General features: G+C 43.7%; 1 protein-coding gene across 1 annotated transcript in view; it reads left to right on the plus strand.

Annotated features, from left to right (window-relative positions):
• Positions 1–17,204, plus strand: part of DOCK4 (dedicator of cytokinesis 4) — a 705,907-nt gene that overhangs the window by 472,593 nt on the left and 216,110 nt on the right. Inside the window, exons 30-31 of the mRNA XM_070948091.1 lie at positions 2,612–2,670; positions 5,203–5,351. Of these exons, the coding sequence (XP_070804192.1) occupies positions 2,612–2,670; positions 5,203–5,351 (208 nt within the window). The remainder of the gene's footprint in view (positions 1–2,611; positions 2,671–5,202; positions 5,352–17,204) is intronic.

Raw genomic sequence — 17,204 nt, forward strand, 5'->3', positions numbered from 1 at the left:
GAGTCATTGTTGGTGTCAGTTTTGGTTTTGATGTCCCCTGCAGTGATCGGAGCTCCCAACTCCCCCAGGCCTGGGGGAGTGGCCTAAATGACTTCCACCCCCTTTAGGGCTGTTTCATGGTTCTTTGCTGGTGACTTGTAGGCTCTCTTCCCTCCAGCAGGAGTCGGCTTGGAGCCAGGTCTGGAGAAACAATCCACAGCCCGGTGTCCCCTTCCCACATCTGAACCACACTTTGGATTTAGTCTTAGGAGCTGAACCCCCTCTGGCAACTCTGGAAGCCTCTTTCTGGGAAGAGGAGGAAGGCTTGTTCCAGGCACGGCCCCCATGGTAGCAATCTCTTGCCAGGTCAATTTCCACGTCGGCTGCCAACACATATCAGCATTGCAGGTCTTGGGGGGGGGGAGCTCAAGAGCAGCAGTCTTTGTAGACGTCTTCATTGAGGCCATCCTTATAAATTCCATCAGGGCCTCCTGGGACCACCCCCTCATGTGGTGTACCAGCTCACGAAACTCCTGGGTGTATTTTGCCACCGATGTCCGCCCCTGATTTATAGACTTCATCCTGATTCTAGCCTTTCGCTCAGCTAATAGGTTCTCGAAGCACACTTGGAGGGCTGTCATAAACTGGTTGTAATTCCTCAGTGGGGGGAATCCTTGTTATGGAGACCCACCATCCAATCAGCTGCTGTCCCCTCCAGGGCCATGGTGACGCACTGTCAGACTTTGATGCTATGTGAGCTGTGTGAAATCCCCTCCATATTCTTGCATATGGTTCCACATGTGGGTTAGGAAGAATCCCAAAGCCTTGAGATCTCCTCCATATTTTACTGCTAGCTGAGGAACCTTTGGAATTCGATGCCTCCGGGGGGCTACCCCCCCCATGGGGGGGGCTGGACTGCAGCTGCCACTTGAGTTCCAGCAGCTTGCGCTAGCTCTGGCCATGCTCTAGGCATCTCTTCTGGGCATGCAGCGGCTTCTGCTTCTGCTTCCCCCCCTGGGTGTTCAGCCCCCCCCCCATGCAGGCAATGCATACCTTTCACATGCTTTCCGACTTTCAAAAGCTTATGCAGAGCCTGGGTCAGCAGGAGGTCTTCTTTATCCTCTTCCTCCAGACAGCTACCATGCCAGTGTCTGGTAGCTGTCACCCCAGGAAGGATCTCTTCTGGAGCCTCCATCCTTCCCATGCCCAGCGACTATTTGGCTCTAACCAGCTTTTCTTCAAGCTGTAATTCAGACATCCACTCCAATGTTTCCCAGCTGCAGCAAAACTGGGGGGGAGTGGACGCAGTAGCTCCCATGTCCTCCTGGTCACTGGCTTGGTTAGACATTCTTTGCTCAGCCCCCACGGTAGAGTTTTCTCCAGGATGGCTGTTAAAGCAGATCTTGCTTAATGTCAAAAGTGCCTCTGTTCAAAACTCAAGAACGAAAAACCCCAACTCCATGTTTGTAGAGAAAGGTACTTTTACTGAGCATGAACTGAATGCAACAAAAGGAAATCAAGTGTAAGGACTGCCTCTCCTTCCAATTTAAGAAAGTAAAAACTCTTGAAACATAGTATTTCAAAAGGAACCTTTTATTAAGCAGAAGTGACAGCAATGGATTCAAAGCAACGTCTGAATACGCTTAGGCAAGACAAGTAGGATTAAAGCAGTAGAGACCCCTCCCTTTAGCCAGAATGTAGATTTTAGCCAATATACAAGTGTGAAGATGTTCTCTGCCCTGAGAACCGGATAAGTATATAGTCCCATTGCTATCCTCCATTATCCTTTAAAGTGAAACAATCCACATGGCTGTCATAAACATTCCCCAAAGTTAAGAGGATCTCAGGGTGCTTTGGTGCCAGGATATAGGTTGTAAAATACCTATTGACACAGGCAATGCTAATAAATCAAATCCAAGCCCCCCCCCCCCCACTTCTCCCAACTGAATGGCAGTATCACTTATAGGGATCTGAAAACAAGATCTGAGGCAATAGGCACGAAAATTACCTATTGAAACTGTTCCCAAATCCTTCCCCCCAAGGACCCTGGCTGAATGTCCAATCCCTAGCCCCCCCAAGGCAACATGTGAGGTGCATCTTCAGATGGTCCCATCCCTCTGGTATGCCAGAACGGTTGACCTTGACGGACTATCACCAACTCCATTCAGCTGTGCCGAAGATGATGAGAAAATTCCCCCCTTTCATGAGACATCTCCACCAGCTCACTTCCCCCTCCCAAATACCTGTATCCCAAATACCACCCCTCCCCATTACTATGGCAGCTGATAGCAAGCAAACAACATAGAGACTGACAACCACTTTGATTCTTCAGCAGTAAGAACATGAGCAACATCAAACCGTCTGTAATAATATCTGCAGTTGTCTTCCACAAATGCTTGTCCGTTATTGGATGCAGGCACAGTGTTTGAATAGTTCAGAAGTATTCTTTCTGTGATGTGTTGTGATTTTCTAGCTGCTTTTCATTTCCTGTTTTAATAAGTATTTTGTGAAAACTCTTGGCTTTTTCCCTTCTATAATAACAAATCTCTTACTTGCTGCAGACATACAAAAAGTAAGTTTCATGAGAAAGTGAGTATTAATTATCTGATCTGATTTTTTTAAAATGTAACAGGTATGGTGATATGCGGGTGACAATGGGATGTGAAATCTTCAGCATGTGGCAAAATTTAGGTAAGATTAATTATATGGCTTAGGTTTTAAATTTGTATAAATGTTTGACTTTCAGTATGTGTGTTTAGAAAATGTTTTATGCAAAAATGTTCATTCTCTATCCAGAAATGGTCAGTACTCCTGCATGTCACCTAGTTCATGGGATGTGGGCAAGGCAGCCTTTGAATTAGAAATACATGCAATAATTTCAGTAGTTTGACATATAATGGTCAGGTGTAAATAGTGAAGAGTTTGATTAGCCATTTTATTGCTCAAGCCTATATACAAGAATTTCCTCAGTCTGAGGTTTTGCACCTAGGTAAAACTAGATAAAGTTCAACAGCATTCAAAGAAGGTTGGACTTCACCCACTTGTGCCCATTTAAAGACTCTAAACTAATTCCTCCTTTGAATCCTTCCTCTGGCTCAGGCAGTCTCTCTCCTACAACTAGGCTTTAGTGATTCTTAAGGCATAGTGGCCAAAATGTGCCAAAACTGATTGGTATTGTGTGCTTACGTGGGAATGTGGCATATTGCATAATAAAGGCTGATAACCAAGCTTGTTCTTTCTTTAATAACATACTTTAATAATATATTTTTTACACTTGTTATTACAAGTATTACATGAAAACCTTGTAATGGGAGGTGGATTATCATGTATGGCAACCATGGCATGTATAATATATGAGGAGTATATATGCATTAATGAATGAAATGAAAGAAAGAAAAATAGATATTTTGCCTGTTTGTAAAACTAAAAGAAAGAATCAAGTGTAATAGATCTGAATGAAGGTAGACTGGTATTGTCTTATGTATGTATAGATACCAGGTTGTGATGGTATAGGTGTACTATGAATGAAGAAACTTATATGTATTTCAGGAAATATAAATTGGTGTTATTTACATAGTTTTTGATCTATATGAAAGAAGGAATTATTTGATTGGTGATATTTGCTCAATATTAGATTAATATTACTGAAACTGTAAAATATATTTTATTTATGTTAGTGCCAATAAGTCAAATTGCTCTTGCTGACTAATACTGTGTATGCTCCCCAAAAGCCTGATTTTAGAAATACATTGTAGCTCTTCCAAAAATGTTCCAGCAGTTTTGTCCTACTTCTCTGTTTGTCCCACAGCCCCTAAGCATTATTGAGCAGGATCTCTCCCAGATTCCATCTCCCAACTTCCTATGCTCCCCAAAGAGAACAGAAATGCATTTTGGGGAAGGGATGGTGTTAGGTACAGTAATGGCCAAAATTGTGGAAACCCTTTGGGGAAAGTGTATTTTTAAGGTTTGATGGCTAATAACACCACTTTTTTTTTTTTGAGTAGTACCATAACATTATATATCAATGGAAAGATAATTTAATCAAGAATGTAATGCTTTTCAATCTTTGTTTGAGAGATAAAAGTGCCTTTTTTCGTGGAGTTCTAGATTTTAGGCCAAATTCCTGCAATCTGTACCGAACAGTCTTTGCACTTAACTTCACATTGCATTGCGCCATTTCATCTTGTATACACCCAGATGATTTTCTTCTGTCATGTAGGCACAGTCTTTTAATTTTTATATCATCACTTGCTGTTGTGCACCTTTTCTTGCCTTTCCTAGTCTTGTAGTGACTGAGTCTCCTTATACCTCTTCAAAAATTTAGAAATGCCACCTTTGGTTAAACTTCCACCAATTTTTCTTCTAATTGCTTTATAACTGTAGCCTTGTTCACTTAATAATACTATTTTACATCGCTCTCTGGGTGACCAGTCAACTCTTTGCACCATTAATTTAATTTTATTATGTTTTACAAGCTCACTAAATGAAAGAACACAAAAAATCCCAACCAACTAGATAGCGATCACATAACTCACTGAAAATGTCCTCCTCTTAGCTTATACATGATGTCTTATACATGACATCAATAACTGAATCCTACTGTGATCTGATTGGCTCATTGCCAAAACAAGATGACACTTGATTGGCTTTTTAAACACTCATGCTCATTGGCTACACTCAGATGAAGGAAAGCTACCTGATATCAACCTAAGCAAGTTGTCCTTCCTTTTTCTGGTTATTTGGCTATAACTTTTCATAGAATACAGATAATTGAACAAACGTTTTTGCATTACATTCTTGATTAAATTATCTTTCCATTTATATAGAATTTGTGGTGTTATTATAGCCATCAAACCTCAAAAATGCACCTTTCCCAAAAGGTTTCCGCAATTTTGGTCACTACTGTAGTTAGATTTCACATTAATGCAATGCGTTCAGTTGAAATTTCAAAAAGTACTAGAAATTATATGGACAGAATAATCTTTACTTTTCATTTTCTATTGTAATTATGTAAATTGAGCTAATGTGCATCTTTTCTATTTATTTATTTGTTTGCTTTATTTGTATTTATCGAAAAAAACTGTATTGGAAAAACTACTGAACAAAACAGGCTGTACATTCTTAGTCCAATTCCAAACATAAATCTTCATAAAACTAGAGTTCTTTCCTCTAGTATTTTGTTCTTGAGAATAGTTCCACTCAATGTATCCTCTTACCTTTTAGGAGAACACAAAATCTACTTCATCCCAGCACTGATCGGCCCTTTCTTAGAAGTGACATTGATACCTCAGCCTGATCTGCGGAATGTTGTCATTCCTATTTTTCATGATATGATGGACTGGGAGCAAAGACGTAGTGGCAACTTTAAACAGGTATTTTTGTCAATTCTTTAGGGGAAGATAAATTAATTTTTCAAGTTAATCATTCTTAGACAACATTATATCATTATGTTATGCTTGTTTACTTGTTTCAATTAAAATTATAATCTAATCAATTATTCTCCTGAGTTAGTATATGCTAGTTTTACAAATGGTAAAAAGGAAAAAAAGTGTGTGAATTTGACAAATAGATAAAGTTATTTACTACCAGCACTAGATTTATGGATTTACAAAATGGCCTAGTTGTTTGTGGATTTTATAAATGTTTGCCCTGGCCTCAGTTCATTTTACAAATAGTCTTTGAGTTATGAATGTAACCAAGCCTGAAATTACAACTGTAATGTTGTGCCAGTCATTAAAAGGATCATCATGTGACCTATCCAATTTTATGACTTTTTGGCTGTAGTTGTTTTGTTTGTTTATTTGTTTGTTTTAATATAGTTTTTTATTAATCTATTATATGATATACAAAGAGAATACAGAAGAAATATTAGGGAAATTAGGGAAGGAAAAAGGGAAGTGGATAGGGGGGGAAAGCAAGGGAAAAAGAAAAAAAAAAGGCATTGGCTTCCAACTCCTTTGGTGCAGTAAAATAAGGCATTAATATCTACTCTCAATTTTTTACTTTTTAATAATAATATAATAAACTAGCCATTTCTATAGCAACAAATCTAATCGGTAAAACCCAAAATCAAAGTTTCATTTTTTTCCACCTCAAGCACAAAGTCCAGAAGAGGTTTCCAAGTAGAAATAAAGGTATTTGTGGTTTTTTTCTTTAATTTAATTAAAACAGTCAATTTAGCCATTTCTGCTAACTCCATCAGTTTTTGCAGCCATTCATCCATTGTGGGGATCGAGGTAACCTTCCATTTCTGTTCGTAAAGTAGTCTTGCTGCTGTCAACATATATAACATCAGAGTTCCGAATTTTTTTCCCAAGTCTTATTTTGTTAAACCCCAAAGAAAAGTTTCTGGTTTTCTTCCTATATTCACTTTAAGAATTTCTGTATTAAGATATGAATCCTACTCCGATATTACTTTGCTTTATCACACGTCCACCATAAATGATGAAAAGTCCCTTCTTTTCATTTACATTTCCAACATTCATTTGAAGTGCCTTTATACATTCTTGACAATTTATCTGTAGTTAAATACCAATGATACATCATGTTATAGAAATTTTCTTTTAAATTATAGTTTAATGTAAACTTTAAATCTTTATTCCACATATTCTCCCACTGTTCAAGCATTACATTATATCCAAAATTCCTTGCCCACTGAATTATACAATGTTTTACTTGTTCATTTTCCAGATTTAAATTCAATAACACTTTATAAACTTTAACAATAATATGTTCATCACTACCACACAGTAGAGTTTCTAATTCATTTTTAACAAAGTTAAACTCATGATTCTTTTTATCTAATTTAAATCTTTCTTTCCATTGTAAATGTGTAAAACAATGACAAACATGACCTTCTGATTCTAGCTCCTCCTTAGATTTGAGGGTAGGGTCCCCTAAGTTAAAAGATATTATTTTACCATAAGTCTACCAGTTTAGCCTTGTCACCATTTCCTTTCTAAACAAAGCTTCCTGTGGGGAAACCCAAAGAGGCACCTTCGTGGAAAACCATGTTTTATATTTATTCCAAACTCTCAAATAGCACATCTGACAAAATGATTGCTGAAATCAACATTTACTTTAACTTTATCACACCATAGATAACCGTGCCAACCAAATCTTAATTCATGGCCTTCTAAGTCCAGTATCTTTTAATTCTGAAGGTTCACCCATTTTTTTAACCAGACCAAACAGCAGGCATCAAAATACAATTTCAAATCTGGTAGATCCAGACCCCCTCTTTCTTTAGCATCTTGCAAAAATCTGTATCTAATTCTTGGTTTTTTTCCCTTGCCATATAAACTTTGAGATATCCCTCTGCCATTGTTTAAATGGAATATCAGTTGCAAGTATTGGTATTATCTGAAACAAAAAAAGCATTCATCTTTTTTTTTTATTATTAAAGAGTTTTACAAAATTTTTTACAAATATTTCCCCATCCCCCCCCTTCCTTCCTTACCCTCCCACCCGACCCCACCCCCGAACTTCCCAGAACAAAATACAGGGTATAACAATTAACAATCATATACTAAGATAAGCTAGCTATCTATGGACTCCTATCCCCCACTTCACACTTTAACTCCCCTTTTACTTAACTAAATATGAATACTCTTAATTTTTCTATTCATTCATAAGCTATTTGATACTTTTTAGTCCGATATTTGTTTTGAATATAATCAATCCATCTTCTCCATTCCGATATATATCTTTCTTGTGAATAGTCTTTCAAATATGCTGAAATTTTTGCCATTTCTGCTAAATTCGCTACTTTTAATGTCCATTCTTCAATAGTAGGCAAATCTTCCTTCTTCCAATATTGCGCCACCAAAAGTCTAGCTGCAGTTATTTAATTCAAAATCAATTTAGTCTCTATAACCGTACAATCTGTAATTATACCCAACAAAAACAACTGTGGAGTAAACCTTATCTTCTTTTTAAGAATATTTTGGATAATCCACCATATTTTTATCCAAAATGCTTTAATTTTTTTACAAGTCCACCGTATATGATAATAAGTGGCATCATCACAATCACATCTCCAACACTTAGATTGCAAATTCGGATTCATACAGGCTAGCTTTTTAGGGTCTAAATGCCATCTGTAAAACATTTTATAAAAATTTTCTCTTAAATTTTGCACTTGCGTAAATTTCACATTTCTAACCTGTATTTTTTCCCAAGTTTCCAACATTATTGGTTCCTGAATATTTTGTGCCCATTTTATTTATTATTTATTTATTTATTATTCAAATTTCTATACCGCCCTTCTCCTTTCGGACTCAGGGCGGTGAACAGCCAAAATAAAAACATCTATACATAACATTACAGTTAAAAAATAGAGTTAAAATAATTTATAAATTTGGCCCGTAATTTAAAACTTATCAATTTAAAATCAATATTAAAATTTTAAAACTAACCCTAAAATCAAGACAGACTGGCTAACTGAAAAAAATAAGTTTTTAGGGCCCGACAAAAACTCAGGAGGTCGGAGATCACTCGTATCTCTGGGGGTAGATTGTTCCATAGGGTAGATGCCACCACAGAGAAGGCTCTCCTCCTGGGGGTCGCCAGCCGGCATTGTCTGGCCGACGGCACCCTGAGGAGGCCCTCTCTGTGGGAGCAAACCGGCCGGTGGGAGGCTATTGGTGGCAGAAGGCGGTCCCGTAAGTATCCTGGCCCTAAGCCATGGAGCGCTTATCATACAATCCTTAATTAATTCTATTTCTGAATCTATTTCTATCAATATATTATATAATCTTTTCATATTGGCAGTGGCCAGTTGATACACCCAGGCTTATGGTCATGGGTGATTTCAACTTGCCATCCATTGGTGAAACATCTGAGATGGCTCGGAAGTTCATGGCTTCCATGACGGCCATGGACCTGACCCAGTTAGTTCATGGCCCCACCCACAGGGGGGGGTCACACTCTGGACTTGATTTTTGTCTCTGCCAGTGGTTGAGTGGTCTTGTTATAGGGGATATAGATATGGAACCCTTGTCATGGTCAGATCACTCACTCCTTCGCCTTTGAAGCACTACACTCTGCCGCAGGGAGGTGGAGCCAACAAGATGGGTCCGCCCCAGGCGCCTGATGGATCCTGATAGGTTCCAGATGGAGCTTGGGCCACTTCCTGAGGATCTGGCACATGACTCGGCTGAGGACCTGGTGGCTGCCTGGGATCTGGCGGCTGGTGGGGCCTTGGATCGTGCCTTTGTGGCCTCTGACCCGGTGCCGATCCCTCGTGGCTCCTTGGTTTACCGAGGAACTGAGGGAGATGAAGCGCCGGAAAAGATGCCTGGAGAGTGGTTGGAGCGCCAGTCTCGCTGAATCTGACCGAACACTGGTAAGGTCGCATATTAAGACCTACCTAGTGGCGATAAAAGTGGCAAAGTGTAACTACTTTTCCGCTCTTATTGCGTCATCAGAGAATCATCTGGCCACCCTGTTTAGGGTGACCCACTCCCTGCTCCATCCTGGAGTGCAGGAGGACCCCCTGGAAGGCAGGGCCGAGGATTTCGGACAATACCTGTATGACAAAATCGCTCAGATCCGGGGGGATTTGGACTCTGACTGGGTAGATTCGGGCAGGGTGATGAGGAATAGTCTTGAGAATATTATCTGGGAAGAGTTTGACTCTGTGACTCCTGATGATGTGGACAGGATTTTGGGGAGACTTAGTGAGGCCACATGTTTACTGGACCCGTGTCCCTCCTGGTTAGTACTGGCTTCCCGGGAGGTTACATGAGGCTGGCTCCAGGGAATTATCAACGCTTCATTGAGTGAGGGTCACTTCCCTGCTGCCTTGAAAGAGGCAGTGGTGAGGCCTCTCCTCAAGAAGCCTTCCCTGGACCCGGCAGTATTAGCCAACTATCATGCTGTCTCCAACCTTTGCTTTGTGGTGAAGGTTGTTGAGAGTGTGGTCGCGCGACAGTTTCCACAATTCCTGGAGGAAACATCTTATCTAGATCCGTTCCAGTCGGGTTTCAGGTCTGGGCACAGCACGGAAATGGCATTGGTCGCGCTGGTAGATGATCTCTGGAGGGCTCGGGACAGGGGTTGTTCCTCTGTTCTGGCCCTGTTAGACCTCTCAGCGGCTTTTGATACCATCAACCATGGTATCATGCTGCACCGGTTGGAAGAGTTGGGGATGGGGGCATTGTGTTACAGTGGTTCTCCTCCTTTCTCTCAGACCGGTCGCAGTTTGTGTTGGCAGGGGGGCAGAGGTCGACCTCGAGGCCTCTCATTTGTGGAGTGCCTCAGGGGTCGTTCCTCTCACCCCTTTTGTTCAACATTTATGTGAAGCCGCTGGGTGAGATCATCCGTGGCTTTGGGGTGAAGTACCATCAGTATGCTGATGACACCCAGCTGTACATCTCCACCCCAGGCCACCCCAACGATGCCCTTGAAGTGATGTTCCAGTGCCTGGAGGCTGTGCGGATCTGGATGGGGAGGAATAGGCTCAAGCTCAACCCTTCCAAGACTGAATGGCTGTGGTTCCCGGCATCCTGATAGAGTCAGTTGACTCCATCACTGACTATCGGGGGCGAGTCTTTGGCCCCCGCAGAGAGGGCGCGCAATCTGGGAGTCCTCCTGGATACGCAGCTGTCCTTGGAGGAACATCTGACAGCTGTAGCCAGGGGGACCTTCTGTCAGGTTCGCCTGATCCGCCAGTTGTGGCCCTTTCTTGATCGGGATTCCCTGAGCACAGTCACTCATGCCCTCGTATACTGCTGCAACGCTCTCTACATGGGGCTCCCCTTGAGGAGCACCTGGAAGCTCCAACTGGTCCAGAATGTGGCCGCGTGGGTAATCACGGGAGCCGCCTGGCGCTCCCACATAACACCACTCCTGCGTGAACTGCACTGGCTCCCAATGGTCTTCCGGGTGCGCTTCAAGGTGTTGGTTACCACCTTTAAAGCGCTCCATGGCATAGGATCTAGTTATCTTCGAGACCGCCTGCTGCTACCATGACCTCCCACTGAACTGTGCGCTCCCACAGAGAGAGCCTCCTCGGGGTGCCATCAGCCAAACAGTGTAGGCTGGTAACCCCCAGGGGGAGGGCCTTCTCTGTGGGGGCACCTACCCTCTGGAATCAGCTGCCCCCAGAGATAAGGAGAATCCAAGACCTCGGTGCCTTCCGCCATGCCCTTAAAACTTTCTTTTTTCAGCAAGCCGGGCTGGCTTAACATATTTTTAAATATAATTTTAAAATTTTTAATTAGTTTGTTATCTTAAATTGGGGCCAAATTAATTGTTTTTAATGTTTGTATTGTATGTTTTTATCTGGTTGTACACCGCCCTGAGTCCCTCGGGAGAAGGTGCAGTATATAAATTCGAAATAAAATAAAAAATAAAATAAAATATGCATTTGGCTTTGGTCTCTAATTTGTTTTACCAAATTTTCCTCGTTCCACATGATACCGATTCTCTGATCTTCTTTCCATCTAGCTTGCAGCTGTCCATACTGAAACCAAGTTTGGATTATCCTTTCTTCTTTTAATACGTTTTGTATAAAAATGTATTAGTCCTCTCCTGCTGATGACACAGGCTCAGGTAACGGAGCCACAACACATTTAAGGACTTTAACTGCAATATACCCCCTTCCATTTTAAGAAGCTCTTTATAGGTAATCACCTCTTGCTTTTGTTCTACACTTATATTCTCTATCGCATGTCTGGGTATTGCCCATATAGGTGTCTTATAATTTAATTTATATTGATACTTTTTCCAAACTCATAACAAGGCATTCCTTAGTATATGGCTTTTAAAGGTCTTATCCACCTTCTTATCATATAATAAATAAGCATGCCAACCATATAACAAATCATATCCTTCAATATTCAATATTCTTTCTTCTGTTGAATTAATCCAGTCACTGATTATTGATAGGACAGCTGCTTCATAGTATAATCTTAAATTAGGCATTTTAAGACCTCTCTTTCATGTATATCTTGCATTATTTTTAACTTTATTCTCGGTCATCTCCCTGCCCAAACAAAGTTATTAATACCCTTCTGCCATTCCCTCAAATTTACATTTCATTTTTTCATTTTATTTCATTTTATTAAATTTGTATACCGCCCTTCTCCCGAAGGACTCAGGGCGGTGAACAGGCACGAAATAAAACATATAAATACAAAAGTTAAAACATGATTAAAACCCAATTAAATAATTTTTGCCCGAGACAATTTAGAACTCCCAATAATTTAAAACGAATTAAAATTTGAGTTTAAAGATTTAAAAGAAGGGGAAAAAAATTAGGCCAGGCCGGCCTGCTGGAATAGGAGTGTCTTCAAAGCACGGTGGAAAGTGCGCAGATCCGGGATCCTCCGTATCTCTGGGGGGAGCTCGTTCCAGATAGTAGGTGCCCCCACAGAGAAGGCCCTCCCCCTAGGGGCCGCCAGTCGACATTGTTTGGCTGACGGCACCTGGAGGAGCCCCTCTCTATGAGAATGTATTGGCCAGTGGGAGGCTGTTTGTGGTAGTAGGCGGTCCTGTAAGTAGCCAGGTCCTAAGCCATGGAGCGCTCTAAAGGTGGTAACCAAAACCTTGAAGCGCACCCAGAAGACCACCGGGAGCCAGTGCAGCTCGCGCAGGAGAGGTGTCACACGGGAGCGCCATGTTGTTCCCATAACCACCCGCGCGGCCGCACTCTGCGCCAGTTGGAGCCTCCGGGTGCTCCTCAAGGGGAGCCCCATGTAGAGAGTGTTACAATAGTCCAGGCGGGAGGTAACGAGGGCATGAGTGACTGTGTGTAGGGAGTCCCGATCCAGAAAGGGACGCAACTGGCGAATCAGGTGGACCTGATGAAAGATCCTCCCGGTCACGGCCATCAAGTGCTCTTCTAAAGACAGCCGTGAATCCAGGAGGACGCCCAAGTTGCCAACCCTCTCCGTGGGGGCCAGCAATTCGCCCCCAATAGTCAGCGATGGCATCAACTGACTATATCGGGACGTCGGAAACCACAGCCACTCGGTCTTGGATGGGTTGAGCCTGAGCCTGTTCCTCCCCATCCAGATCCGCACGGCCTCCAGACACTGAGACATCACTTCAAGGGCATCGTTGGGGTGGTCCGGGGTGGAGATGTACAGCTGGGTGTCATCAGCGTACTGGTGGTACTTCACCCCAAAACCACGGATGATCTCACCCAGCAGCTATACATAAATGTTGAACAAAAGGGGCGAGAGGACCGACCCTTGTGGCACCCCACATATGAGGGGCCTCGGGGTCGATCTCTGCCCCCCTGCCAACACAGACTGCAACCGGCCGGAGAGAAAGGAGGAGAACCACCATAGTACAGTGCCTCCCACCCCTAACTCTTCCAACCGGTGCAGCATGATACCATGGTCGATGGTATCAAAAGCCGCTGAGAGGTCTAACAGGACCAGGACAGAGGAGCACCCCCTGTCCCGAGCCCTCCAGAGATCATCAACCAACGCGACCAATGCCGTTTCCATGCTGTACCCAGGTCTGAAACCCGACTGGAACAAACACTGCGAATCCGATGTCAAACAAAATTGTTATTATATTTTATTTGTCTTAAAAAAAAAAATCAATAAAGTGTATATATATAAAAAAAAAAAGAAACCCGACTGGAACGGATCCAGATACGTCGTCTCATCCAGGTGCTGGGGAAGCTGTTGCGCAACCACACTCTCGACACCTTCGCCACAAAACGAAGGTTGGAGACCGGATGATAATTAAACAACATTGCCGGGTCCAGGGAAGGCTTCTTGAGGAGAGGCCTCACCACCGCCTCTTTCAAGGCAGCGGGGAAGTCACCCTCACCCAATGAAGCATTTATAATCTCCTGGAGCCAGCCTCGCGTCACCTCCCTGGAAGTCAGCACTAACCAGGAAGGACACGGGTCCAATAAACAACTGGTCGCATTCAGTCTGCCCAGAATCCTGTCCATGTCCTCAGGGGTCACAGGATCAAACTCATCCCAGATAACATTCTCAAGACCTGCCCCAGTTCCTCCCCCTGAGACTACCCAGTCGGAGTCCAAATCTTCCCGAATCTGAGTGATTTTGTCATACAGATACTGAACAAAATCCTTGGCTCTACCCTCCAAGGGGTCCTCCCACCCTTCCTGGTGGAGCAGGGAGCGGGTCACCCTAAACAGGGTGGCCAGGCGGTTATCTGATGATGCAATAAGAGCAGCAAAATAACTACATTTCGCTGCTTTTATCGCCACTAGGTAATTCCTAATATGGGATCTTACCAATGTCCGGTCCGATTCAGAAAGACTGGCCCTCCAACTACTCTCTAAGCGTCTTTTCTGGTGCTTCAACTCCCTCAGCTCCTCAGTGAACCAAGGAGCCAAATGGGATCGGCACCAGGTCAGAGGCCGCAAAGGCACGACCCGATCCAGAGCTCCAGCGGCTGCCCTATCCCAGGCGGCCACTAGGTCTCCAGTCGAGGCGTGTGCCAGAGCCTCGGGAAATGGCCCAAGCTCCATCTGGAACCTATCTCGACAAGGGGGACCCTCCCTCCTGGCCCAACCAGGTCTCCATAATACCCACCAGGTCCGCTCCCCCCTCACAAATAAGATCACAAATGAGGGGGGCTTTATTTACTACGGACCTGGCATTGCACAGCATCAGCGAAGGGTCAGGTCCTGAGGGTCTGTGCAACCTGGGGAACGGGTGGAGCCTTGGGGGCCGGAGCATGTCACCGCTTGTAAACAGCGGGTACATGCTCCCTTGACTCGATATGGCCCCCTGCTCCCGCCATACTTACCCCTTCCACTCACTGTAATGATATTCAGAACACTATCTGGACAAACTATGACTCCCCCCTCGACCCCGAGATCCCCACCTCCCACACCATGCTTCCTTGCCAGGCCCGCCCCTCCCCTTTGTGGGCTATCCCCCATACCCACGACCCGCATTCCAATTAAACCCTCCCCCTCCCTAGAACCCCTTAAAAAATTTACAAAAAATTTTGATATAAAACCCCTCAACCCTCTAGTTTTTGCATGCCACCTCTCGGGGTTCCAAAGCCTGTCATCGAGGTGGGCCCTCGATAAAGTGGAGGGCCAAACTTGCGAGAGGGGGGAGTCTCACAATGCTAGCAGGTCGGCTTTCTTGTATGTCATTGTACGTCCGAGTCCAAGGTGGAAAAGAGGGCCAGTCCAGGGTTCATAGTCCAGAGAGACCCTTCAGGGTACAGATGGATTTCATAGAATTTCATAGAATTTCATAGAATTTCATAGAGCTGGACTCCACTGTCCTCTCACGACAGGAAGAAGGTCCAATGTCCTTTCCACTCCAATGGGGCAATGATCAAGCCACCCTCTCACGCTGGCTGGTTTCACTGGAGATAGTCATACCAGGGGTGTTACTACAGCTCCTTCGCTGGAGTAGAAATGGATCCCTCAGCTCTCCCATAGTCTCTCTATCCGGCTAAGGCGTAGGTGAAATGAAGAATAAGGGGGAGGTCCCGTGTGATTATTCTGGAAGCAGTCCTGCAGGGGGGGCGGGGGGAGGGGGAGAGCAATATCCCCAGAGGAGGATAACAACATCACCTCCTCCGCCATGTAGTTAATCTTGGCCACCATCATGCTGTCATATCTTGGCTACGGTCATCCGCTGCTACTGCCTCGGATCCGCCACCTCCAGTGGCGGGGGGGAAGGGGGGCCATCATCCAATGTCCCAGCCACCCACCTCCTGGCTCCATCGTCTCCGTCACTCCTTCTCCTTCACATGGGAGAGGGAGAGGCCTCCACAACCCGAATGTCAGGGGGAGCAGCCCGAATATCAGGGGGAGCAGTTTCAAACAAACTAAACTCCCCGACTGCTGCCATCCTCGCCACCATTCTCCCTCGCATGGCACTTCCACACGCCTCTCGAACACCGCCCGCCTGCACCAACCGTGATGTTCTGGGGGGCGTAAAAGCCCTCCCCAGGCTGGGCAGGAGCTCTTCTCACCGGGGCTAGGGTCGTAGATGTCTCTAACGACCCCTAGACCACTCGGCATGGCCCAAAACCACCCCGGGGGCTGGGACCGTAGATGTTTTACCGGCCCTTAAACCCCTCGGCATGGTCGACTGCCGTCCTCTCCTTCACACGGCGCTTCCACGCGCCTCTCCAAATGCGCCTCTCCAAACGCCGGCTCCCGCTCCAGCCGCGATGCTCCGGAGGGCGTAAAAGCCCTCCCCAGGCTGGGCAGGAGCTCTTCTCACCGGGGCTAGGGTCGTAGATGTCTCTAACGACCCCTAGACTACTCGGCATGGCCCAAAACCACCCCGTCTCTCTCGGGAGCTACCCGGCCGCCGCCATCTTCGCGTATGCATATTCACAACATCTTTTTTGAGTATTGGTATCATTTGGAACAAAAATAAAAACCTGGGTAAAACATTCATTTTTATTGCTGCTATTCTTGAAGCTGTAATATATACCCCTAAATATTTAACCATTTTTACTATTTCAAATCCCGTTAATCTTTCTAGTTCTTCTTTTTGCTTCACCATCATATTTTTAGTTATTATCTTTGTTTTTTGTTTGTTTATTTTGAATCCAGTCACTTGTCCATATTGGCTAATTATGTCCATTAAACCTATAATTGGTAGTTCTTTTATTGAATAGCCTGAAGGCCTTTTCAAAAAAAAAAAAAAAAGAAAAAGAAAAAGATAAAACAAACAGTTACAGAAATAACAGTCTAAAAATATATGATTTATGACATTTAAAATTTAACAATATCGAAGTTCAATAACTAGATTTCCAAAACTAGATAACCCAAATAAGATAGCTCCTCTCTAACTCAGTTCATCTTTCTTACAATCAATGAAATTCTTTTCGATATAACTGGCTCGTATTGCTGTCATCCTTTTAAGATAGCGAGTGATAGCCCTTATCAGGGGAGGAGAGTCTGCCTTCAATAGAAATGATAATTTATGCCTTACATTCCAGTGGGAAATTTATTTATAATTGGGGACAGATATTGTTTTCTTACTTCCTCATACAACTTACATTCAAATATTATATGCGCCGTATCCTCCATGACGTTTGCCCCACATATAAATGTTCTTTCATCATACGGGATTTTCCGGTAACGGCCGAATTTGACGTTGATATCTAAAAGTTCAAATCTAAACTTGACAAATAGCTCTCTCTCCACTGATGGCATTTCTAGATGTAAATATTTTTCCAGGGTAAAAGCTGTTTTAACTGCTGTCAGAAGCTTAAGGGAGTGATTAGTTGAAAGAATTGCCATGTCC

The sequence above is a fragment of the Pituophis catenifer genome, unplaced genomic scaffold (assembly GCF_029215685.1).
Source record: "Pituophis catenifer annectens isolate HBS135680 unplaced genomic scaffold, rPitCat1.0.hap2 SCAF_7, whole genome shotgun sequence".
Lineage (NCBI taxonomy): Eukaryota > Metazoa > Chordata > Lepidosauria > Squamata > Colubridae > Pituophis > Pituophis catenifer.